This window comes from Hyalella azteca, unplaced genomic scaffold, assembly GCF_000764305.2.
Source record: "Hyalella azteca isolate HAZT.00-mixed unplaced genomic scaffold, Hazt_2.0.2 contig339, whole genome shotgun sequence".
In the NCBI taxonomy this organism is placed as follows: Eukaryota; Metazoa; Arthropoda; class Malacostraca; order Amphipoda; family Hyalellidae; genus Hyalella; species Hyalella azteca.
This window is the reverse complement of record NW_025930692.1, coordinates 31,692-58,537: the sequence shown is the minus strand read 5'-3', so window position 1 is coordinate 58,537 and position 26,846 is coordinate 31,692. Positions and strand designations below refer to the sequence as shown.

Genomic DNA, 26,846 nt, shown 5'->3' with positions numbered 1-26,846 from the left:
GCATTTTTTGGTGGTGACTGAATACTAACGGCCTCGTTGTGCTGCAGCCTAAGGTAACACTTTTGGTGGGCCGCTGGCCCACCATTTTTTTAAACTAAATTCTTGATAAAGTATTAATTGATACGAGATTGTTCTTGTTTTTTCTACAGCTAATACTACTGATAAATACATGATATGAATTAGACGCCTATTAATTTATTCAATTTTAATGAGAAAGTATTTTCTGAAATGTGTCAAAATGGGCCTATTGCCCAACCGCTGGGGCAATGGGCTCATGGGCTTGGGGCAAGGCGCCCACCCCCTGGGGCCCTCTATAACAATTGCTTTTCTTCTTTATTTAAAAGATTATAAAAGAACTTTCAACAGCTCAACATAGTAAAAATTTATTATTTATTTTTTCGTTCATTTAATAAATACTTGAGATAATATATCCTTATAGGACAAATTTATTCCTGGCTTAAAAAAATGTATCACTGGCGTGAAAACCATTTCCTTTATATAAAAATAGACGTCTTTGACTTGAAAAAATATATCCTTCCCCATAAAATATGCTTGACCAGAAGAAGCTTCAAGTTTATAAAACAACTAATTCTACGAAAAACATGAAATTCATTTCAACCAGTTACTTAAAAAAAAAAGATTATTTATCATTAGCAATCCTATTCGCTATCACTGCTCTTACAAATATATCTCCGACCATTATGTGTACACTCTTAATGAGCCCATTATGAGCACGTCATTCATTGAATTAATTTTTTTCGAGAACGGCTATTTGCAAACGGCCCATTCCAAGCAAATCCATTCATAATTTTCTGAACTCGCACTTTTATTAAATTGGATTCGGCGACTACAGGATGCGAATACTCTTAACTTGGTTTGCTTTCCTTTTCTTTTTTTCGTTCGCGCTCAGTTTTCTAAGACAGTTTTTAACGGCGTTAAAGTAAGATTTGTTGCCTTTTCTCATTTCCGAGTCCTTGTTCATTTTGTTGATATACTAAGAGAAGTAACAATCTGTGGCCTTAAGTGATTTGCCACTCTTAATTTCTTCCAGGGCATTCTGAAGTTCAGTTTGGGAATAGTTGATTTTATTGGTCTAAATGCTATAGTTGCGCGTCGTATTGTAACTGTAAAAGAATTATAATGGGTCGTTGGTCATAAATATTTAGAAACTATATGCTGCTACCATGTGAAATAATAAAATTCAAAATATAATTCGAAAACTTATTATACAATAGGATGGAAAATAATTCTAAAAAGAAATTCTAAAATCTAGTCATAGTTTTGCACAGCTCATTGAGACACACAGTGAGACACAGCTCAAACCATTGATGTATAGCACAAGACTTCACAGAGAGGTATTAAGTCCACCACCACGGGCGCTTTGTCCCGTGACACGCGTGGGCCCGTTGCCCCACTAGATTCTATTTCAAGTTACCTCATGTCAATATTTTATATTATTAACAGCTAATGTTCTAAACTTAAACTCAAAATTACCCTTGTATGCTTTAAACATATAATAAACAGTACTTTGAATAGCTTCATATAAAGTGATGCAAAACAGCTTTATTTGGCGGCAAAAAACTTTTATATGACTAAAACAGTTATTTGCAAATAACTTACCGAAAAAAACTCTTAGCACAACGTACAGTCGCACTCTGCAACCCAGTGAAACTGGGCTGCAGAGTCTGTTGCGCTGCCGGTAGAGCGCAACTGACCGATTTCTGGTGTACCTAGCGGGAAAACCGATGTCATGGGCCCATGACCCGCAGTGCGCTGGTGGCCCCGAGGTACAATGTAGTGTTACACATTTTAAGAGTTTTATTTTCTGGTAAAATTAAAATTTTCACCAACCTAACTCTTGCTTGGCAACACCGTTTAGGAATATAAAGTCGCTTTCACAATTTTCTCTTCAGTCGTTATCTTTCGGCTGATCCCCGCAGCAGGTTAGTCTAAGATCAAATAGGTTTCTTTATATTATCTTAATACTTGTTGTATTGCATTATCATTTTGTTATAAATATCTCAAACGACGATTATGTATTAAATCCACTCTTCAACAGGTACTACTGCTCTTCAACAGGCTTGTTCCTTGCTTCTTTGACCACATTTTGATTATTAATTATTATTATTATTACTATTAATGAATACTGCAATAAATTCCTAGTTCCTATATTTTCATTTCCAATCTTGCTTACAGTGCGGGAAAGACTGGCACTTACCCCACAGTCCTCAATTTTGAAGCAAGTTGAATAAAGGAGAACTATATGTGGCGAAAACGAAAAAGCAGAAAAACCCAATCGAAATTAGAGACCTTCTGACTAGCAGCTTCAGGAGCTGCCACGCTTCAGAATTTTATTTGGAAAGAGGATATGTCACGGAAAGTATTTGAAAAAGAGAAAAATATGGTAAGTAATTGATATAAATTCCATAAAAATAAAATTAGAATGCCGACAACTATGAATTTTTTGAATACCTGAACATTACCACAAGTTTTACTATCAACAACATAGTCGTCAGTCTTCCCATCAACGCAAAACTTGAGAAAAAAATGTTCAGAAACGGACACTCAAAACATCACACATGATTAGAGCTGTGATGGTATTTGTATTACATAAAATTTTTTTCATAGGAGTTGTGCTGATCTCAACTGCTATAATTTTGTGAAGGATATCTATGTGTTTATCTTGTACCTCTGCAATCATTTGATTTTTCAGTCATTTTGTGTTCAGAGCCAGTTGGTTAATGAAGCGAAATTTTTAATATAAAGTGACTATTAATTCCTATCAGAATTAAGATTTACCTCAACAGTTATTGTACATTAAAGGCAAATAGCCGATTAGGGACAAAAATAATACTTAAAATTAACATCCTTTCTAAAAAATTTCCCATTTTTTATTATTTACAGCAGAGGACACTCATGGACCACAAATTGGCTGTCAGCTTACTGCTCCTTGCCTTTCTGGTAATCGCGTCTTATATATAAAAATAACTTGGTTTGGCTTGGGTGCAATTAATAATCATATACAGTATACAAACACTGTCTATATTAATATTAATCGGGTCTGGCGTTGAGCGCTAGAGAAAATCCCAGAGCCGCCCTAGGAAGCCGTTCAATATCAAATAATAATACATGAGATAAATCATGTAATAACAATACTGAATTCCAATTATTGAGCTCTACCTAGCACAGCTGTTTCGTGTACTCCCAAATCCAAAGAAAACCAGAGCTGGGCAGCGCTACTTTGAAATGTAGCGCTGCTACCGCTACCGCTACCGCTACATGCTCTAAATGTAGCGGGCGCTACCGCTACCGCTACACCCACTAGATTGTAGCGAGCGCCACCGCTCCCGCTACAGTAAAATGTAGCGCCTCTACAATGTCCAAAATTATTGGAAATCTCTAAATATTTGTTCTGCTATTGGGATTTACTCGTAAACATTTAATGATAATAAAACATTTTCAAAACATATCAATGCAACTTTATTGCAATTAACCTTACCGAACTAGTTCGGGTTAGATACAGAAAATAAAAGTTACAGTTATTTTTATGTTTTACCTTCCCTACATGGATGTCTACTTTAATCTACCAATCTCAAAAATTATCCGCACATACATATAAAAAATCACTCTTTTATTTGTATATATATGTGGATTATTTTTTAGATTGGTAGATTAAAGTAGACATCCATGTAGGAAAGGTGAAAGATGAAATTAACTGTGTAAAAATAACTGTAAGCAAACTGAAACAAGTAAAAATACCTGTAAGTAGTAACTGGTAACAACTTAACAAGTAACAACTAACATATTGACACTATAGTAACAGGCTGAAGTTGACAACATTACACCGAAATCTTTCGTACAGTTTTATTCTGTAATTTATATTATGTATATATCATGCTTGTTTTTAAATAATATTTAATACTATTAAGTAAAATCTAAAGGCTTTAACTATAAATGTAGCGGTAGCGCTGTAGCGGCAAAACCTCGTATCGCCACTTAAATATGTAGCGGGCGCTACCGCTACCGCTACAATTGCTTAAATGTAGCGCCGCTACCGCTACCGCTACATGTAGCGCGCTACTGCTCACCTCTGAAGAAAGCAATTGATGATAATTCTATTATGAATGTAATATTAAAATCTGCTAAAAACTCCGGAAGAACATACATTATTTATTTATTTATATTCAGCAGAATACAAATTCATTAATGATTACCGGACAAAAAATTAAAGCAGAGATTAACGAATCGTCCAAATTTGATAAAATAAATTCTAATTAAATCAGAACCCCATTTAAACCCTAGTTTAAATTTGAATTCAACATCAGTTTTGTTCATTAAATCAAACTTGAGCCCACCAGAGGAGAATATTATTTTTTGTTATTTATTCAATTTTCGTTCGTTACGCCTGATTGTCTTGCCGGTACTGTGCTAGAACAAAACACTGCAATACACTGCGATTATATCTGCGCCTAAGACTAGACAAAATCATCAGGGGCCGTATTATCAAAACTTCGTAAGTACGCAAAATCGACTTACGAGTGGCGTTGCTATGACAACGTAATACTAGCGGTGGTATTATAGAAGCATATGCGCGGGAAAAATTTGCGCGGGAAAAAAATTTAGGCTTTTAGCTAAGACTTGCGTACGAAAGTTTTGATAATGCCAAAATTAGGGTGTATTTACGTACCACAGATCTTTTTTGTCGTAAGTACAAAAAGTTACGAAGTTTTGATAATCCGGCCCCAGAACCGTACAAATAAAAAAGAACAGAATTATTCCAACTTCCAATTCAAAATGCGACAATATCAGTTTCTCATATTTGAATTTCACAACAACCACAAGGATCATTACGTATTCACAAGTAACATATAGTACGCACAGGTATAATTTTACTTTATGAGCGTTTTGATTGCGGCAGTATCATGTAACACCTAATATCCTTTATATCCACAAACGTCATTTTGTTCACGACAGTATCCCATTACTGGTGTTACGGGCTACAGCTGGGATCCCGGCCCCTACTCTAATAGCGCCGATGCCTCCCTGATGTCGTGCAGCCCCGAGAAGCAAGCAGGTACGCGGCGTGAATAAGTTCATTTCTTATTAGCTTTGCCGAAGAATGATGTTCCATTATGTATTAAATACATGATTATCGGCAGATTGATGATTAGATTATAACGAATTTATTACTTCCTTTCATTTGATAAATGATGAAAAGGCTAAATTTATGATTATGATGAAATATGGAAACTATACTGTGACTATCTACCAAAAAACAAGTCAAGATTTTTCTCATGCATGCATATCATACACCACATACTCCTATTAATTCAAGAAGATAACGAAAAATCATTCTAACCTAACCTAACCTCAACCCTAAATAATTTTAGTTTACCCTGTCGAGAAGCGGGAACTTCTGGATCAAGAAGCGGGAGCTAGAACCTGATGTAGATTCAAAAAGGAAATAATACTTTCCAAATTGGAATTCCCACTCGATGTGCTGAGCAGAGCCTTTTGAGGTCTGCCAATGCAGGCTCAAAAATGTAAAAATAATCTGAGAATATTTATTCATACAAAATATCTTAAACTTATTTTAAACGTCTTAATTTACGGCACTTGGTACAGCGATAACTAATTGGGCTTCATCGTCGTCATCTGCGTTATAACAGGAGCCTTTACGAGATAAGGCGATCAATCAAACCAATCCGACGGCCAAAATGGAATTGATATCTGGAAAATCGGACAATTGATAAAGCAAAAATCAAATAATTTTATCTGAATCCAATGAAAGCATATTTTCTATCGAACTTATTTCCCGCACCTAATAACTGATCGATTTCGAAATTTCAACAGAACCAGTAATGATTTTAATGCCCTACATATTTGATGTTTGCGTTGACGGTTTCTACAAAGATTCTTGTCCATACCATTTTATTAACTGCAACAAGAAGGAATACTTATTTAAGAGAAGTTTCTGAAGCATCAAACATGTGTACCTGCGCATGATACCAGAAATTAACAATGATTGGTGCCAATCAATCATTGATAAATGTTTTATTGAGCATAAAAAATAATAACTGTCAAAATTTGAAGCGTAACATAGACGTTCCATCTGTAATATTACAATATTTGGTACATTACTAAGTATGTAAGTAATGAAGCCTTTTCGGGATGTAATGAAACCTCATCTTCGCCTTATCTTATCCTTATCGTTTAGAAGGCAATAAAATTACATTTTCACGCTCGATGTATTTCAGCGAATTATAAAATGCGTTTGTCATGCCTAAATCAAGTGAATGCTATGTATAATTTAATTAACTTGGTTTTACTTGCAATCAGGGAAATAATCAGGACTTTATCTGTTGCGCGCATCATTAGCTTTCAGTTCATGTCTTTAATTTGTCATGTACATTGTATTTGTAATTTAATAATGAAGGTTATTAATTACCATAGGTTTGGATTAATTACATTCAATGAAAGATGAAACCAAGGTTTTGAGCTATTATTATTTGCGGCTCAGGTATGCGCAGCAAGAAAGTAGTGGTTGTTAAAATACTGCTATCAGGAGTTGTTTTAGCGCATTTTCTCATTTATGGAACAAATGCGCTATTGTGCTCGCCATGCCCGTCTGTCCGTCCGTCTGCCTGTCCGTCCGTCCGTTTGTCTGTCCGTCCGTGACTTCACGTTGTCGTCGACGAGAAAATGCGCTCTCTGTCACTAACTGCAGTGAGTACTGAGTTATATTTTTTTAGTTTTTACATATCGATCAAAAAATAACCATCACATTTACTTCGCTGACAGTCATCATTATCAACCAGAGATAGGAAATTCAGGAACGGTCAGCTCGCTGGATTGATAATAATGGTAAAATGAAGGTGGACATCTTATAACTACAAAAAAAAAGAAACGTAAGCACGAACAGAAATCATTAAATGGTATAGCGGGTTAATTTGTATTCGTACCTAAAATTCCAGCCTTCTTCTTTCTGCTGCCGCCGCACTCGATCCTAAATGAGGGACCGGAAAATAATAATTTTTGGATTATCTACAGAGTATCTTTAACGATCACGAGGTTCACGTGGTGGCTCCATGCGATATAATCATCCGTAATTTTCTAATTATGTAGAATGTTTGACCTGTAAAGGACCAGCTGTTAGACCAATATCAACCTGACTTACGGATTTATTATTTTTGTTCATTTTGTGGAGTCAGTCCAAGCGGAGTAAAATGCCTATAATCTGGACATTCTTTGTGCTTCGACATCTTTAAAAATTGTGTTACATTATATTCGTACCATATTGCCCACGGTAGGAAGCCAGCCACGGAACTGTGTCAATCTCATTTAATACAATGTTCGAAGATCCTAAAATATTTACCTTTTCATATTAAAGTTGATATTTTCCCACCCCAGATGTCCTGTCCAAATGCAATAACGACTTGTGTGAGGTAACACGAGTGGTTACGACGCTTCCCAACGGGGAACAACTTTGTAGCTATTGCATCTTCAACATACTTCCTGAGCCTGAATTCGAAGAGGATGAAAGTTTCGTTGCCTTAAAATTCGTGAAGGAGGATCTACCTGCTTGTACCACCTGCAAAACTGAAAAGTATCTGCTAGATTTTGCTGGAAAAGTTGTACGCGGGCCTGAGATTTGTACTGAAACCATCAAAACATCAGGTCAATGATCGATTATAATAACATAAATGATTAAAGTGTCCAAAAGTATTCGATAATATTGTGCATGCATTGAAATGGTGCTGGGAAGAGTTGTGGCCGTGCGATGATTATCTGTGAAGTATGACTAGAACTGACTGAAAAACATCTTCAATTTTGATTTTGCCTATTTTTATTTCTTACGATTAAAGCAAACCTAGAGTTGAATAATTAAGTCATATAATGATGTACCGAACTAATAGGGGTTAACTGTTTGCTTGAAGATAATTATCTGCACACACATTCCAGCTCGCGAAAAATAATAAATTCTTTATGTCCCAGCACCATCCGCGGTCGAGTTCCACGCAAGTTTCGAAGCTGCTCAGGGCATAGCCATGTCGTGGGAGACTCCGCACACTGCCTGCCCTATTAGTCGCTACCAAATTTCTCACTCAGTTCTTGATCTCAACGACCCTCTCCAGACCAAGACGATTCAATCCATTAACTTGGACAGCCACTATTCAAACTACATCCTAGACAATGTGAAGCACAACTCGTTGTATGAGGTGTGCATGACTGCAGTCGCAGTCGGCGAAGAATCAGGCCCGGAAACCTGCAAGTCCATTTTGATTCCAAAATTAGGTAAGCTCAACGTGTTGCGTCGTTGTGCGTTTTCCTTCACAATTTGCCATTAAAACTGGACTGAGAACTTGTGCACCTAAATAATTTGGTTCACTCTATGCAGAGTAAATATAACATATTTCATGAACTGGTTCTCAAGTACCTGAATTAATTACTCACAAGATTAGCGGGGTAAAACCAAGAATCCAGGAAGATATTTTTCATGTTTTGAAATATATTATTGGCTTAATTTGAACACGATGGAAGTGAATCCAAGAAATCATTGTTGCATATAACTAATCGACCCGGAGGGCATCTGCCAGTTAATTTAATAGCAACCTCAAGATTATTATTGTTAATTTTTTATACATTTTAGGAGTCGAGCAGCTAGAAGCGAAGATTGAAGCTGACCAGGGAATTAAAGTGTCATGGCATCTTCCAAAAACTCTCAGCGATCTCATTCATTACGACATTTCCTACACGCAAAAGGATCTTGGAAACAGTGACCAGCCCAAGACAGTAAAAATATTCAGAGTGGAGAGCAGTTATTCTACCCACGTGCTGAGTGATGTTCAGCCCAACTCGTCATATGAGATTTGCGTCTTCGCATTGCTTGAGAATTCCTCCGGTGGAAAGACTTGTACATCCATAGAGACTCCGAACGAAAGTAAGAACATTGTATTGCATCTATAAAGCGTTAGCATCTAGATCAAATATTGAATATTCACTATGAATGTCATGGAAAAGTATAGAAGAGATTTGATATTGGCGAGTCTCTTTAAGTAGGGACTAGCCGCGTGTGAATACCCAATTAGTTCGTAAAAAGATCAATTAACCCGGGTTCAATTTAAGAGCAGCTTGGCGTTATCTCATTCCATGACATGACATCCAGTGTGGTCTAAAAAAATTATTTCATGGCGCACAACATATTTTTGATGAATTCGTTGAAATTCTCTATGAGGGTCAGAAGGAAGTATTTGATGGGATCGACTGAGGATTAATTTATAAAGTTTTCTTAGTATTAATTAACAACACTGCAACATAACTGCCATTCAATAAAATAGGTGCACATGGGACGGACATCAATGATGCCATCTCTTTCTGTTGATTGACTGTTCTGCCAGTCCTCGAGAGCCGCGGCCATGCGGAGGAGTACAACATGTACGCGGCCATGCGGAGGAGTACGGCTGACGTCCAACCTTCCAATGTCCTAGTAAATTACCACACCATATTTGCTCATACACATTTACACATCTCGAATAACTTTCATTCCGAACAAGACTTAGTGCTGTGGTAAAAATGCACAATGAACTTTGTGGCATGTTTGTGTATGTACCAGAAATGCATCGCATAACATAATCTCTGACGAAGTCGCATTATTTGAGGTACAAATTTATTATTGAATTCTAGTTTAAAATCAATCTTTGGAGTGATTAATTTCAAATTTTTATTTCGAACACTCGCAAATAAGAAACAAGTGTAAAATCTCGTAGTACTACAAAAGTTTCCTGCAAATTTAGAAAATATAGACGCGACCACGTCGAAGTGAATTTAGAGGCTCAAACCCTGTCGTCAAAACAGAGTAGACAGGCGTGACAAATTACAAACTGTAAGCGAGTAGCAAAGATAAAAACTATATAAAGTTTGAAGAAGCAACTTTAATGACTTAACAGATTACTTCGTGTCTATCATGGACTAATTGACTTAAGATATAGTTGTTTAAGAGCTGCGATTAAATGATAGCTGGGTGAAAATTCAATAGGTCCTGACGTTAGAATTTATAAAACTCTGCCTTATTCATCCCAATTGTGCTACAAGAAACTTGTCCTAAAGTTTCTTGAGTTAAAGTAAAGTTTAAAGTATGAATTGTAGCTGGAAACTTACACTGGCAGATCGATGAAGGGCATGGGTGAATACTGCATTCTTTTTCAAAATGATGATTTGGATGCGAAATTTCGTCAGCCCCTGCATTTCTCATGAATTTTATCTTGTATGTTTTTTTTTCTTTTTGCAGGTCATGGACGTTCCTTCGTCGGAAATAAAGGCAATTATGGACAATTTCTTGACTGAGAAGGAGAAGCTGATTCTTCTGAGTGGAGCCGGTTATGATCAGTCAAAAAGCAACAGCAATGGAGTGAATCCACTACCTGTTCAGGGCCTGATGACCGCAGCCGTTTTTCTGTTAACAGGGGTACTACTGTGAGTTGCTTTCAGGCTCCACGGATAAGTTCAAAGTTGTAAGCCCTCACACTAGGTGATATCGCACGCGCTTATAATGACGTGCATGGGTGAGTGATAGGTACGGAATAGAAAATAGTTCCGTGCCACAAAAATGACTAAAAACTAGATCGAAACGTCGAAGTAGGAAATACCTTGCATTATTGATTCTAAATATTGAGAGTGCTTACACGCACAGCTGTCACATTTCTTTCAACTCGACTCGCAATGAAGAAAAATAAATATGCATAGAAGATTCAATTAATTTCAAGACATTTAAGAAGATTCATTATGCAAACGGTTTACCTGTTGTTAAATATGACAAATCTAAGAAGAATAATTCTACGGTATTCTGATCTCCTGTGATGCATTGTTTAGGGTGGGGCTGTGTACATTTAAGATTGCCGCTGAGCTTAACCGGTTGCCTACTTCCTAAATTTGAGAGCTACTTTTACAATGCCTTCATTATTTGCATGGTGATTTCATCAAATTCATTCCTTTAGCCCGATTAGACGTCAAGGCCTCGGTACAATAGTATCTAGTGAATACGTTGTTGGGGACCACCTGGTTCTCATGAACTGTTTATGTGAATAAAAATCTTCAGTGGTATATACACTATAGTTAACGCCACGAAAAAGTTTCACACATTAGCCAGCGTGAAAAATCGTTCAGCGTAAAATACAGAGGCTTAGACCGCTCTCCACCTGTCCAATATCATCATAATATCCGGCCAATTTTTTGGGTTTCCGAAATAGTTTGTCATTCGAATTTGATCGAATGTGATTTTAATTTGGAGTTTCCCCGAGACAATTTTAAGGGGAGCGTCTAGGGTAAAATTTTGGATTTCGGCTTTTCCGGTTTTTAGTCTCATCTTAAAGCTGACATTCTGATCTATCCAACGGTACCAAAACCATCTCTGTACGTTGATTTATGCGCTCACGACAGATCATGAAAGGGAGGGGGGTGGGTAGTTCTTTAACAAATAGAATGGGAGGAAATTCGCTGCGAGCACTTTAAATAGAGTGTCTGCTTGAAGTGCACCTTAGTTACCCGCCTGGCGTCGTATGAGGGGTGCATGCAGTCGCTCCCACCATCCTTGACTGGAATCAAGCTCCAGTAACGTTTAGTTTTGTATCCTTGCTACATTGAGTGCCTATTTCGATGCGCGCGGGACTTTGACGGGCTCTACTGAAAAGTTAACTTATTGTCACTGCAAACCTATCTCCTCCTAGAGTTTTTAAGCTACAACAATGAGACATATACCATTCGATGCGCAACAAAATTATCTAGAACGTAACACGGGCGTTTTTCTGATTTCGTTATAGTTTGGATTTTATTCCGCAAAAGGGGGGTGGCGGGGGAAAATCGAAAAATTTTCGAAATATTTACGAAAAATGCTCCCACACCCACAAAAATGAGAAATCCTAAAAACCCTCGTGTTGCGTTTTAGATATGGTCTTTACGCATCGAATGATATGTATCTCAATGTTGTAGCTTGAAAATCCTAGGAGGAGATAGATTTCTACGGTACCCCCTTTTTTGGCCGTTTTCTAAGAATTTCACGTTTTCTTTCATTTTTTTCGAAAAATTTACACGAAGAAAAATGTCTTAGAATTCTATTTTACATATGTGTACCAAGTTTCAGAGTGATCCGTTCGTAAATAGCCGAGATAAATTTTACCCTAGACGCTCCCCTTAAAAAGTTAGTGTAGGTGATGTCAGAGTCTAGATACGATCAATTCTAGGTGACGACTTGATTTATAACATAGTATAATTATGAGTGGATGTGATTAATTTTATTTTAAAATATCTGATTCAGTAAATTGGTAGCGTTAGACAATAGTTCTTATGTTATGCGTGTTCTATTGAAGACCAGATAAAAAAATTTCTGATTGAATGTTTCAACGAGTCTGACGCTATTTATCGTTGACATTAGTAAGCATGACTCAATAAATTGCTTTAACATGGGAAAGATGTTCCGAATGAACATTATTCAATATGAGGCTTGATGAAAGTTTAGCAACTCTTGGAGATGAAAAGATTTGAGAGCGCATTGAGTATGATAGATATAAATCAAAAATATGGATAGAACGACAGAATTTTTACCTATTTGCATAGTAGCTTTGAGCATAATTTTCGAGGTATATGTGCAATACCTTCATTTCCTTGTTGTTAATAATGTTGAATATTCAAAGTTCAATAATGTATTATTAATGTGTTATTCAAAATAATATGTTATTCAAAGTTAAATTCAACATTCGATCATTATTCATTCAATGAATAAATCTTATGAATAATGTTGATTCATATTGAAGTTAACTTTAAAAACAGCTTTTTGATTAACCGAAATAACATTCGCCTCATGACAAAAAAGTGAACTAAAAAAATTCATGCTCTGCCCGTCAATAATAATCTGCTTATTTATGTACAAGTGTTTAATTTCTGGTTCTCAAATGCACTTTTCTTGTATATTTCGTTCGCCTGAAGCATGCGTGTCTCCAACATTTTACTTTAATTCAGTTTTATGAGCATCTTAGAGTTTCAGTTTCGGTGTTGGCTCTTAAGTGAAGAGGCGGAAATGTACAGATTCTGAAGTACAGATTCATCTGTCCATTTGGTGAGCTGAATTTGTCGCACATCGCGCTTGCTTTCGCCCTGGGGTTAAAGATCAAAAACATTTTCGATGAGCCGATTAACTTCGCCAACTTGCCACTGAATTTTGGAGTACTAGCTCGTAACGACCAATAAATAGAAACATATGGAAACAAATTGAAATTGTAGGACAAACAATTATTCCCTGTATTTACAATTTACATGTTATCCTTTGATTCAGCTGGATTTATCTTCAATGACTATCATTCAAATCACTAAAGGAAAAACTAAGACTGAGATAAAAGATATTGAAATTAAATATTTCAAGAGAATTTGGAAACACGTGGAAATAAAAATTTAGAGAGCTATTGTGTTTGCTCATGAGCTATTTCGAAAATCGATTAAAATTTAACATTATCGTAATAATCAAAACTCTGTGAAGATTTCCTTTAGAATACAATCCACTTGACGCCATTATCCTAGTTAAATGCAATTAATTCACTAGTTGAATGAGAAATATTCTATTCAAAAATTTATTTCTTGTTAGTCATTTAAAATTGTAAAATCTCCAATGATTGATGACAGAAAAGATTTTTATGGAGGAACGTACTTTACGTGTGATAATGTATTTATATCAGTCACAGGCACTTACATTTTTGTTGTATTTGTTTACATGTGTTCCGCTAGTACATACACGTCAAACATTCACTCGCATCTTTTCTTGCTGCCGATGACCTCCAATCTCTCTGACTGTATTCTGTTCTTTATATTTATTAGTGTCGCGCATGTCGGGTCAATTCATAGAATTATTCTCAGTCTTACTCATATTTTTCATAGGTCGGTTATTAACATTGAACAATTGCGACGTGTTTTTTCGTTGTCCTCACCACCCGGAATCTAAAAAAATCGCATGATAAAAACCTGGAACTTTTATCAACCACACGTAAGGGAATATAAAAAAATTAATAGACTAAACTCATTGTAGGTAGAGCTTTGAGAAATGTTTACAATTAGTATAGCTCCCTAACGGTATTGTTGATTGATGGATTACCATAAGCATCACTTCGCTAACTCACGTCTGAGAGCTCCAAGTCCCGGGAGATGAAGAACTCTGCCCTCAGTCTCCTGATGAGCTTCACTTGAATGGGGGACTTGGTTTCGGACCGCGGCCAGTAGGGGCGCCATTCTTGCGGGGACTTGGGAAATAAGCAAAGAGAATCGGTCATCGCCAAGCAACACTGTTCAATGACTTCTCCATTACTTGACCGAGAAGGACGCACGCGAGCTGAATGCACAATTGAATAAATCGAGTTTCTTGGGAAAATTGCTGCAAAATAGACCACAGAAAACCCAATTTTGAACTTAAGCGATTCCGAGTTCTATTCATTGATTCTTGAAACGTGAAATCAAGTTTCTTTATGATTTATACAATAACGTTAATTGGTGTATACTTTACGAGGAAATAAAATTTCATCGGCATTGTCCTTAATACAATTACAATTGATTTTCTCGGAGGTGATTTTTCAGGCTCCTTCAGTCACCATAACCTATATCACTTCCTCAATGTTGAATAATCGGAAAGGAACTTATGAGTGTCCAATAAAATTTTAACGTAAGTTCTTCTTGGCTCAACCTTACGTTTTAAAAAATCGATGCATAATTCTATCATTTTATTTTAATACTAGTATTATTAGTATTATTATTATTATTATTATTATTATTAGTATTATTATCAATTATTTGCTTGATATTGAAGGTAAAATTCAAACGACCGAATTGCTTGAGGTTCTTCTTGATAATGGCCCGTATGCTAAATAGGGCACTAGCACTACGAAGTAGCACTACGCACTACAAGCCATAGTGCGGCATGGAACACTACGGTTGGCATGCTAAATAGGGCCAAAAGCATAACGCGCACTACAAAAATCTGAAGTGTCCTCACCATCACAATTTTCACTAGTACCATTACCATCACAATTAGACATTTTACATCAATCTTCTGCAAAGAATGAGAATTACTTAGGGAATAATTAATTATTTGAGCACTTAACTACCATTCTCCAATAGACTCATAGCGTAGTATGGCACTATAAAGTACTCTAACAGCGAAGTAGCACTTCAAAGTCTTTCTGCATACGAATCAGTAGTGCGACACTAAGCGACACTAAACATTGTAGAGCTACTTCGAAGTGCTTACTGTCTGTGACGTATTTAGCATACCAACAGGACACTTCGTAGTGCATAGTGCTACTTCGTAGTGCTAGTGCCATATTTAGCATACGGGCCAATATCGGCCTGGTTGGTTCATTAAATCATACTTGGCGTGAACTTTGGAGCAGCTTTAACTTGCATTTAAACGTTCAAAATTCTAATCATATATTCATCTTCATATTCGTATAGTGCAGTTATCTTGCCTAAATTGTAACCCACAGGTAAGATCAGCAAATATGTTTAATGGAAACTTCTAATTTATTCTCGCATACCATTCATTAGACGCGAAGTTTTCCATGTAGTCTGTATTGTTTCTGACGATCAATGGTCTCGCCTTGATGGCAAGAAATTGATTTGAAGTTGATTATCAACTAATTAATGGAAAACAATCTCGATCCGTCGATCAGCCGTTACGTTATTAAACCAACTACTGATTCTATTCTTTAAATTGGCTCACGTAACAGCCTGTTGACAAATTGAACTGTTGTGAAAAATTTAATAGGCTGACTGGATCTCTTCTACGGACTTGTGTTAACTAGACCATGACCGCACTCATAGATTCCAGTCACCTTGAATAAAACCATTTTCATTCTTTGAGTAATCACTTGAGAGAAATTAGATATTATCTTCCAAATAATTCCGCCCGACGACTTCCCAGTCGAATTTCGGATTCCACATATGTTCGCCCCGTGTTCCATCGACTCAGCCGGCTTAGAGGTGAATCAGCTTCAAATCGGCCACCTACACTATTCGGCTGAAAATTAGGAGCTTATTGCGGAAGCCTATTGCACGATGGGCCGAATCTGCGTAATATAACCAAAAAGAGCTGCCGATCAAGCTGTCTCATGTCAGACGCTAGTATTGGAGCGAACCATGACCATCTCCCGCTCATGGAATGGCGTCGATGCATGCACACGCGTACGTTTGTCAAGGCGTACGATGAAACGAAATGAGAATTTACTTTACATCTTTTTGAGCTTACGTGTTGTAAAATAATAATTTCATGAGCTATAGGACAAAAGTACTGTATTTGTATTTTTTTGGTTATCTTTAAAAACTACAGGCTGCTTGAAGGCATGGAAATATGAAAAAGCGGTGCAAGAGCAGAAAAATACTTGATAAAGAAGTTGTAGTAAAAAAGTAAGTGTTATAGCTCCAAGAGATAAATGTCAAATCCATATCATAACACATAACTAAATATGTGCGCTGTTAATTGACAGAAAAAGCAATAGATGAACGTTCGGGTATTCATTCAGGCCTACAAATTTCTTATTAAATATTTAGGTCACGATGATTTTGATAAGAAAGTGCTTGATATTGCGATGACAGTGCATTGCCTGATGGCAGGCATTGAGGAATTTACCTCCGCTTATACAAACAAGGTATACAAAATTTTAATATTTTTTCAGGTGAGGTTTCCAATTGTATCAAATTGTGGTGCGGTTCACATGATTCCTTCAGTGAATTATGATCGTTTTACGCAAGGTAGTTGTCCGTACTCATCGCGGCGTGAGTGTCATAATGTGTAACTCTGCTAAGGAACCTGACTATTTTTGCACGAATGAAAAAAGTATAGTCATTAGTTCAAGCAACATGATGACAAAACCTGGTCAATGCTTTACGGTTCTTGTTCCTCATAGTTTGTTTATCATGTTCACAGGGCAAAATTGGCGGCTAGACTCGTTAAATATTTAAATATTATTCGGGTTCAACGTAATGCAGCTGGAGGGAGTGAGTAGACACGTGTAAAATGCTACCCGTTTGCCGCCTTGCCGGCGGCAGTTCTCGCGTAGTTCTAGTGATGAACAGATGTCGAACGACGAACGTTGCTCATTGTGGGAAACGTGATCTTGTGAAGTTGTGGGAAACGTGAACTTGTGAAGTATTTGACGCAAAAATAATAGATTTTATAAGCTGAACATCATTAGAAGATACAAATTTCTTAGTTTTACTAGAAAAGGCTTCTTAAAATGTAGTTCGTTAAAAAACACGACACCGGCACTACCTGAATAGTGAATAGTGGGCGTGGCGCCTGACGCTGGTAATGGTATTCTAGACAACTTAGTTGAGCTTCAAAGATTTTGGACCTGGCAGTAATGGAAATTTTCAGCATGAGGTATATGCTAGCATGAGTGTGTTAATTTATTAGCTCGTGTCCATATACTTCAGGTTCTAATTTCTAATTCATCGAGAAATCTGGATCCATGTGTGGAAATGCCAGTTCAGTCAAGAGTTCGACTGCATGGTTAGGTTTAGTCTTCACCAGTCAGGCAGTCACTGAGCCGCTGCAAGAGTAACGCGTGCAAACAAGGATACAAATCGCAATAGTAACTTGGAAGTAAGTTCCTTATTTTCTGTAATTATATGCTTTTTTTTCGTTGTATCATCAGGATTGGTACCAGAGTGAAATCTAAGTGTTATGATCTTGGCTATTTTCGAAGAATTACAAATTATTAGAAGATAAATTTCCGAACTTTCCATTGAACATGGCAATGCTAGGAAGGTCATAAGTTCCAACTTGAATTTCGACGGTAGCAATTGATCTATTCTTCTTTACAACCACTGTAGGCAGGATTTGTGCAAATCTGTCCGATAGACCGTGCATACGATCGAGTGACGTGTCGTAAGAAAACGAGTCGTTAGAAAATTACACTAAAATTACACTGGTCCGTTGATTGAATGTGAATGCACGCGGGTGTCATCTCACTCTGAATAGCAAACAATTAATTACATTGTATGTACTTCGCACCTGGAAAACCAAGGAATTAGCTGGCATATTGAATTTGCGCTATGTTAAAATGGTTGCAATTGAGACCTGTAGATACGCTAGGTTGTTGTTTGCAAATATTTTGGGAGAGCTTTGAGGACTGATTTAAGTGGTTATTGTGGAAGAATGTTTAACAAATGGCGAATATGAGAGAAGGTTTAATACTGGTTAAGGTGAGAGAATTTTTTGCTCTGCCGTATGACCGGCAAGACACTTCAGCGAACTCGGCTGCGAACTGGCCTGCGCACTCGAATGCAAAACCTAACTTAATTTTGAACTCTGCCAGCCATAAATCCCTCACTGATGAACGGATTTTGTAAAAATTTGGAAAATAAGTAGATAATTTCAGTAATTTATGGATGGAATTTTTTCAGATTTTTACATCCATTACTTTTTTATTAATACGGAAAACCTAATTTCATTTTGAACTCTGCCAGCCATAAATAATGAACGGATTTCATTCAAATTTGAAAATTAAATAGATATTATCAATAATTTGTGGACGGTTTTATTTCAGATTTTTACATCAATTATTTTTTTTAATGCCACAAAATACTAAAACTTGACCTGACTAGGACCTAACCTGCGAGGTGAACGTGAAGTTAGGTTTTCCGTATTAATAAAAAAGTAATTGATATAAAAATCTGAAATAAATCCGTCCACAAATTATTGATAATATCTATTTAATTTTCAAATTTGAATGAATCCGTTCATTATTGATGGATTTATGGCTGGCAGAGTTCAAAATGAAATTAGGTTTTCCGTATTAATATAAAAGTAATTGATGTAAAAATCTGAAAAAATTCCACCCACAAATTACTGATATTATCTACTTATTTTCCAAATTTGAATAAAATCCATTCATTATTGATGGATTTATGGCTGGCAGAGATCAAAATGAAGTTAGGTTTTCCATATTAACAAAAAAGTAATTGATGTGAAAATCTGAAAAGTATCCATCCACAAATTACTGATATTATCTACTTATTTTTCAAATTTGAATTAAATCCGTTCATTATTGATGGATTAATGGCTGGCAGAGTTGAACGTGAAGTTAGGTTTTGCATTCGAGTGCGCAGGCCAGTTCGCAGGCGAGTTCGCTGAAGTGTCGATTCGGTTGCCATGTGTAAAATATTTGTACCCGCAATAGGTAGGAATGTTTGGTACGGGTGAATTTATTAGGTTAGAATGTTTCGTACATGGATAATGTGGGATAATAATGAGGGTGTTGATTATCGGAGAATGTTGATTGTTGAATATGCTAGTGTGTAGTGAATAATGAAAATGTTTTGTTCGGGCAATGTGAGAGGATGTCGAGTGCTGGTGAATATTAGAGATTGTTTTGTTTAGGCAATATGAGAGAATCTTACATTCTGGTAAATTTTAGAGAATGTTGTGGCCCTGTGGATAATCAGGAAAGGAGTCAAAAGTTGAATCGACTGATAGTATTCCCGGTTAAAATTCGTGTTTCCTTGGCCCTTGCTATTTGCTTAATTGTGCAACGATGATACATTTTTTATGTTTCCGTCTAGTCGGCACATATATAAAACGTATGGCGGTTCAGATGCACTCTCCCTTTCCCCTATTATATGGGGATCGAATGCCCTCTCCTTGTCCCCCATTATTATTCGGCATTAAATGCCACCTCCCTTCCCCCCTATTGGAGGGGCAAGGGAGGGGACATTTTTTAACTCACTTTTAAGTTTCGGACTTTCGGCCGTGTCTATGCCGAAGCTATCAGGTGCCAAATGCGCGCACCCCACGAACACCCCACCCAGTTAAAAATCCAAGGCGTATTGCCGGCGTGTTTGGGTAGATTAAGGTAGAGACGCTCGGTTGGGGCGCCCGAGTAACATCTCCGCATCATCGGCGAAGTGTCCACTTTTTATGCGCGACGGTTCGTTCTTAAACGGCACGCGGCCGCGGCGCGTTTCATAGACTGACCGAGCGCGGCAGCGCCTCTATCATAGGCGCAACAAGCATGAAACTCCGGCGCAACTTACATGGCCGCCTCCAACTATTTATTTAAAAAAAACCTCGGCGGTATATCGCCGAGATTATTGCCTCTGCACTACCATACTGGATATGCATACACATTCATGTGAACGTGCATGCATTTCCAGCATGACAGTACAAGCAAAGAATCTACAGCCGTAGGATATAGGATATACAGCCGAGGCCATATTACAATTATCGAATACTAATTCTCCTAAAAAATCAACAATATTAAGGTTTTGAATACAATGAAACGATTGGCAACTGGAAAAATATATTGAAAAAAACATTTAATGAAGGTCACAGCATCTAAGTGGTAACCGCCATGCCAAAGTTTCATTTAAACTAGGCTCTCAGGTCTCAGATTTACGGAGACCAATCAACACTTGGCGGGAATTGACCATCAAATGTTGTCGGGTGTGTAAACGTGTTAAATGGTGATAGGTGCGGTGTTGAAGGTGACTGCACATTGCGACAAACGGGGGAACTGGATGACAAAGAGGAATATGCAGACATGAGTGGTAGCGTACCGACAGGAGTGGTAGCGTACCGACAAGAGTGGTAGCGTACCGACAAGAGTGGTAGCGTACCGACAAGAGTGGTAGCGTGCCGACAAGAATAGTAGCGTCACGACAAGAATAGTAGCGTCACGACAAGAATAGTAGCGTGCCGACAAGAATAGTAGCGTTAGCGTGCAGACAGGAGTTGTAGCGTGCAGACAGGAGTTGTAGCGTGCAGACAAGAGTGGCAGCGTGCAGACAGGAGTTGTAGCGTGCAGAAAATGGTGGCAGCGAGCAAATTAGATGAAACCCCCCGAGATCTGCAGTTAGCCTTCTGCCACGAAGACCGTCTCAATCTGTAGCACCTGTTGTAAGGAACAATGTTAGAAGACTATTCTCACTTGTATCAGATAGTGGAAAACCTACACGATTAGTTGGCATCAAGTGACCTGTGATGAGCAACATCTGGCAATTCATTGCTGAGCTAACGGCTGATAACTTTTAAGGAATTTCACAAATTAGACCAAGCTCATCTAAGGAAAATTTTGGGTAAGGTAACGAATTGGACAAAGTACTTAATTTTATGCATACCCCAGAGATAATAATCATTCAAAATAAAGCAAATAGAAATTATATATTGATGCATCAAGTACCTCTTAAAGCTTTCTGGCTTGCTAATCATGATCAATTATTCCTAATCAATTAACAAAATTTTTTCACAAACCATACTTGCATGTTTTTCGGGCAGGTTGATTGAGAGGAAAGAATTTACGTTAATGCTTTCTTTTCAATAAGGGTATCAAATACTGCTAATATTTCAGTGAAAGACTGACGTAATACAGTAAACTCATTGCAATGAAGTTCTTTCATTACTCACGCTCTATCAAGGAGCACGCAGTCAAGTTCTCGAATTTGATCTCGGTGTGCTGTCTCATGTCAATTGTCATGGAGTCTTGCCATCCTCGTCTGACAAATCTTCTGTCCCCATGAGTGAGCTTGAGTTTGAGGCTCGTGGCATAACTGAAGAACTGCCACCTTCAATAACAGGAGCAGCTGAGCTCTAACGCCCATATCATGAACTGCAGAATATAAGGTGCTGTAAGGTGCTGAAGCATCACCATTACCAGATGAAAAATAAACAGACCCTAAAGTAGCAGCAACAGGAGCTACAGCTTACATTAAGGCTTCATGACTACAGCGCTTCTAATGTCATGATATGGCTTCCTGTTATTATCTGTCATTGAGAAGCAGTCTGGAATAGAAATAAATGAGAAAACAGGTGCATATTCTAGCAAATTAAAAATGAATCGTACAATCAAGTATGAACGCAGGAAAGTAATTTCAAATCACAATTCAATTATATGGACTTTAGCTGATATTTTATATAACTGTGACTATATTTTATGTGAGAGATGAGACAAATATTAATAAGAGGTAAGGTAAATTATTATAATATTTAAATAGATGAGAAAAATCCAATGAAGTTCATTAAAATAAACAATGTCAATAAAACAAGAATTTTTTGGTGTCTAATGGAAAACAACAGCTTTACATATCTATACTGTAATTGCTACTAATTAAAATCAATTTTTTAGAAAAATTGCATGAATAGACAACATTCTGTATCATAATGGAGAATTTGCTTGATATCTGATTCAACTGAAAAGTTTTTAGAAAAGTGACTAGTGAAAAATCACCATTAATGAGATTTCATACTAGGATATCAAAAATTTTAAGAAGTTCTTAAAAATTTTAAGAAGTTCTTAAAAATTTTAAGAAGTTGTAGCCCAATTTTCCAGTTTGGAGATGAAGGAGTTAACATTTTCAAAGTCACTTCCTTTTAGTTTTACATTTTAATTCATTTGCAATGATATACTAGATAACTAGTTGATGAATGCTTTTTCCAGTATTATTGTAGTCATGTAGCCTATCTACAGGTCAAAATTGGGTGTTTTGTCATCATCACATCAAATTTTGTAGGTCATCTGAGTGATCTGACGGTCTGACATGCTGAAGATGAATGAATTTGGTACTTCATAGAACAAAGTTGATAGAACAAAGTTCCTAGTTATTATTTCTAATGAAAATCTAATGAATATTGAATAGCTAAGTAAAATCCTGTCTTGCTAAGTTGCTTACAAGTTACAACTCAATCATATCAATAATCAAATCACCTATTACTATATTAAAATTATTATTAATTTATTCAACAAGGTGGATTCAGGAATCAGGAGGCATAACATATAACTTATATTTATTAAGTAATGAACAGGCGCACATATGACATTGAATCCAATAATAATAAACCTAATTTTTTCATTTCATACTTAGGCTCTCAGCAGATATTTTGGAAAAGTGGAACTGATCAAGAAACCAGGCTGGATCAATCTTAAATACCAACCTAGGCTACATGAGCAAAATCCACAATTACTACAATTATTCTACCTTGGCCCGCCACCAAGGTACTCAGAGAAATTCCTAAATCCTATGTTCACTATTATTCCAGCAGATACCACATGCCAGATCACCAGATGAATTATTCTGAAATATACTTGTCTGGACTCTGGGCACAGTCTGGCTTTCATGAAAGTACAGCAAAATTTATATCAATTATCAACAATTATTCTCATTCACATTCACCAGGTTGAAACTTGAAATAAGGTATGAACTCTGTAAATTAACATCTATCATTCCTGGTAGGCTGGTAGAGTGGTACAGATAACCACAGGTCCACAGCCCCATAGTGATAAACCAGATTTTCTAGAATCAGTAATTTTTAATTTCCTCATCCACTCAAGATGTAAGCAGTTTTTTTTTGTATGATAATGCTGGTATCCATGATACTTTACAGGTCTACTTTAATAGGATTCAAAAATGAACTTGAGGATGACTGAAAGAGCCTAACTAACTCGGTATTGCCACTTTAATATGTATGATAATTCTGGTATCCATGATACTTTACTGGTCTACTTATAGGACTCAAAAATGAACTTTAGGGAGAGTCTAAAAAACTCTCTGCTTTGCCACTATACGCACACTAGAACTGTTCACGGGCCGTAGGCTACTGGACTGGTGTTGCAGGCGGCACTTGCAGCTCTGCGACGCAAGGACTAGCTTAGGAGTAATGCCAATGGCGAGACTACGGCTCAGGGGCCGGATTATCAAAACATCGCTAAGTACACGTAGCGACTTACGTGTGGCGTAAGTGCTGATATGAAGAATTAACTCAAGCGGTGGTATTATCAAAACATTTGCGCGGGAAGCTACGTACAAGAAGCCGTGCGTAGCTCTACGCCTGCTTTGAGGTTTCGTAAGTGAAGTTACGTAGACGTTTTGAGTGTGCCGAAGCAATATAACACTATTGATTTACTTGCAACACGGTGAATTGTGATAGACCTATGTCAATAATTCAACATAGGCATAATATGTGATCGTGCTAAACGGTGTTTTTTGAGAAAAAAATTTCAATCAAGTTTATGCCAGCTAATTTCTTTTCCTTTCGTGCTATAATTTGCAAGCATATCTTGATATTCGTATCTAAGAGTTTTATGATCATTCACTAAAATAATATCTTCATGACTTTTTGATTCAAAACTAAGTGGAGTTTGACAAGCCAACCATTTTTCTAGCTACGTACACAAATTCCTTTCTTTCTCCGCTGATAGTTGAACTCCAAGCTGAGTGTGGACCAACTCACAAGAACTCCAACTCACAAAATGTTCTAAATTCTAGGTAGCTCTCTAAAAAGTCCTCAAATTTTGAATGGGAAAATGTAATTTTTTGCCTTGATTGCAAAAAATTACAATCAACTGAATCAAAGCGTTTTCATTGCTATTTAGACAACGTCTCACTCATTTCTCCATATGCTTCCTAGTCAGTCAACGCAGATGACGCTGACACAATACAACCTCCTTTCATCCATGCGCATTGCGCACTGAGTCGACAGGAGCTAGGAATAGCAAATTCGAAGCATCTGATTGGTCAGTTAGTTGGATGGTTTCGATAATACCTTTTCAGATGAGTCTTGCGTAAGACAGTTTTGTTAATGCCAAATTTTGACTGACTTGCGCAACACGTAATTTTTTGAACGTAGGTACGAAAAGTTACGTGTACTTATCGAAGTTTCGTTAATCTGTGCCCTGGCTCTCAAGAAGTGAAAATGCAACTGTAACTTGAAGTCTTGAACGTCGGTACAAAGAGGCTGAATTTATTACATAATGGAAGAAAAAAACAGGATCTAATTCTAATAGATGAAGATAATAGTTCAGCAATCACTCATGTCCACTGTGACGCCTAAAAGCTCTGAACAGCCAAGATTGTTCTATTCACATGGCAAGAACAAGAAGCGTTATCCTTAACGTGCGCAACGAAACCAACGATGCAAGGAATGTTGCCATAATAAACTGATTACGTTTATATTCATGTAATTGGTTCAAAGATTTGTTGTGTAAAAGCACATCCCAGCCAGATACTGAGTAAGAACACAAAGTTTGATAATAAGCACGCTCGTGCTCAAAATGTGTAATCATCATTCGTTAATAATGAAATTTAATATAAGGAAAAGGTGAATATAATGAAAAATTCCAGAATATATGAGCATTTAGCTATTCAACGTGCATCCCGGCAGGATAGTTTGAGCAATGTCGTGTTATGGGTTAAGGTAATAGCACAGTTCAGACCTCGTCGTGTTATGGGTTAAGGTGACAAAATTTCTGATAGGTCTTCGATCTTTTTCATGTTTTTAAATGTTTTCTTCTAAACATCGAATGTTGTTCATTCTTGTTTCTCCAAACATTGCATGTTCCTTATCAAGAAAAAAATGATGTCATATATGTTAAGAAATGAATATAGTTTAAAGAGTCCGCATGAACTAAAAGTTCATGATAGTGAGTTATATATCATGTTGCAATTCAAGTCATACTGCTAAACATGAAAATAAAAATACACTTATAATAATTAATAAAAGACATATTATAAAATAATAAAATTTTTATAGTAGTCAACTCGACTAACGTAATTAAATTGAGTTTTCATAGGTCATATTGACTTGGAACTCTGGCGGTTTAATGTGGCGGTTTAACCGCCAGTGTTTAAGTTAATGACGATACCGATTTTAATTTAATTTAAAGCCGATACCAATTTTAATTTCATTTAATGGCGACACCGGTTTTAATTTAATTTAATGGCGATACCGACTTTAATTTGATTTAATGGCGATACCAATTTTAATTTAATTTAATGGCGATACCAATTTTAATTTAATTTAATGCCGATACCGATTTTAATTTAAGTTAATGGCAATACCGATTTTGATCTAATTTATTGGTCTTACCGATCGTAATTAAATTAATGGCGATATCGATTTTAATTTTAGTTAATGGGGGTACCGATTTTAATTTTATTGTTATGGTAATATTTAATTTAATTTAATTATTTAACAGTATTTAATTTAATTTAATGGCGATACAGACTATAATTAAATTCAATGGCGATACCGATTTTAATTTAATTTAATGGCAGTGCAGGTTTCAATTTAATTTAATGGCGATGCCGATTTTACCATTCGTTCCCACGTAAATGTCAGGGGCCACTGACGGTGGCCCATACAATGGCCCCGGCAATGCAAACAAACTTCTTGCGAATTTCAGTGCAAACAATCACTTAATTTGACAGTGTAAATATCGTTATATTTTTTAATCGTACAAATCGTCACATATAATTCAAAAAGTTATCAATATTCATTGCTTCAAATTGCTGCATAATATTATAAGTACAAATAATCTATACTTAATATTGGATGAAGAGCTGCGAGAGTCGCGTCCTGGGCATGCAAGTCCCTGTAAATTAAATTTATTCTCTATATTTTCCGGCATTATTAGCTCATGAATGGCCTTTCGTTCATTTACATTTTAGCGCCAAAGTTAAATGCGTATTTCTGAAAGTATAAATACTCGGTACATAGTTTCATAAGATTTGTTTACTTACAAAATGACCAGAGTATTTAATTTAAAGTCAATAGCAGCGATAAACATTTTAGTACATGTATACCCCCGGAGAACTCGGCGCCCATTGGCAGTGGAGACCCGCCAGCGCCAGCCAATGCCACCGCCAGGCTCTGTTCCAGGTCAATGGGCGCCAATCTTCTGTTGGCGGTCCGGGCTGACGATGGCCGCCAATATTGGTTGGCCCTCCAGGCTGACGATGGCCGCCAATATTGGTTGGCCCTCCAGGCTGACGATGGCCGCCAATATTGGTTGGCCCTCCAGGCTGACGATGGCCGCCAATATTGG

At 36.9% G+C, this 26,846-nt stretch overlaps 1 protein-coding gene across 3 annotated transcripts; it reads left to right on the top strand.

Moving 5' to 3' along the window:
* Positions 1-11,334, top strand: LOC108673782. Of its 3 annotated transcripts, XM_047879483.1 has the most exons (9): positions 1-53; positions 2,197-2,404; positions 2,905-2,961; positions 4,975-5,074; positions 7,411-7,677; positions 7,996-8,295; positions 8,651-8,941; positions 9,399-9,487; positions 10,289-11,334. In XM_047879483.1, the coding sequence occupies exons 2-9, from the start codon at positions 2,369-2,371 to the stop codon at positions 10,475-10,477; spliced, it is 1,329 nt and encodes a 442-aa protein (XP_047735439.1). In that variant the 5' UTR covers positions 1-53; positions 2,197-2,368; the 3' UTR covers positions 10,478-11,334. The 3 variants fall into 3 exon arrangements, with proteins under 3 accessions (XP_047735439.1, XP_018017144.1, XP_047735442.1); XM_018161655.2 differs by lacking the exon at positions 9,399-9,487 and having other exon boundaries at positions 10,289-10,403; XM_047879486.1 differs by lacking the exon at positions 10,289-11,334 and having other exon boundaries at positions 9,339-9,458.
* The last annotated feature ends 15,512 nt before the right edge of the window (positions 11,335-26,846 follow it).

Bases quoted from the DNA above. Each gene is read 5' to 3' on its own strand.
- LOC108673782 (XM_047879483.1), top strand. From the start codon at position 2,369: ATGTCACGGAAAGTATTTGAAAAAGAGAAAAATATG. The intron at 5,075-7,410 runs GTACGCGGCGTG...TTCCCACCCCAG, and splicing joins CAGCCCCGAGAAGCAAGCAG to ATGTCCTGTCCAAATGCAAT. The intron at 7,678-7,995 runs GTCAATGATCGA...TTTATGTCCCAG, and splicing joins TGAAACCATCAAAACATCAG to CACCATCCGCGGTCGAGTTC.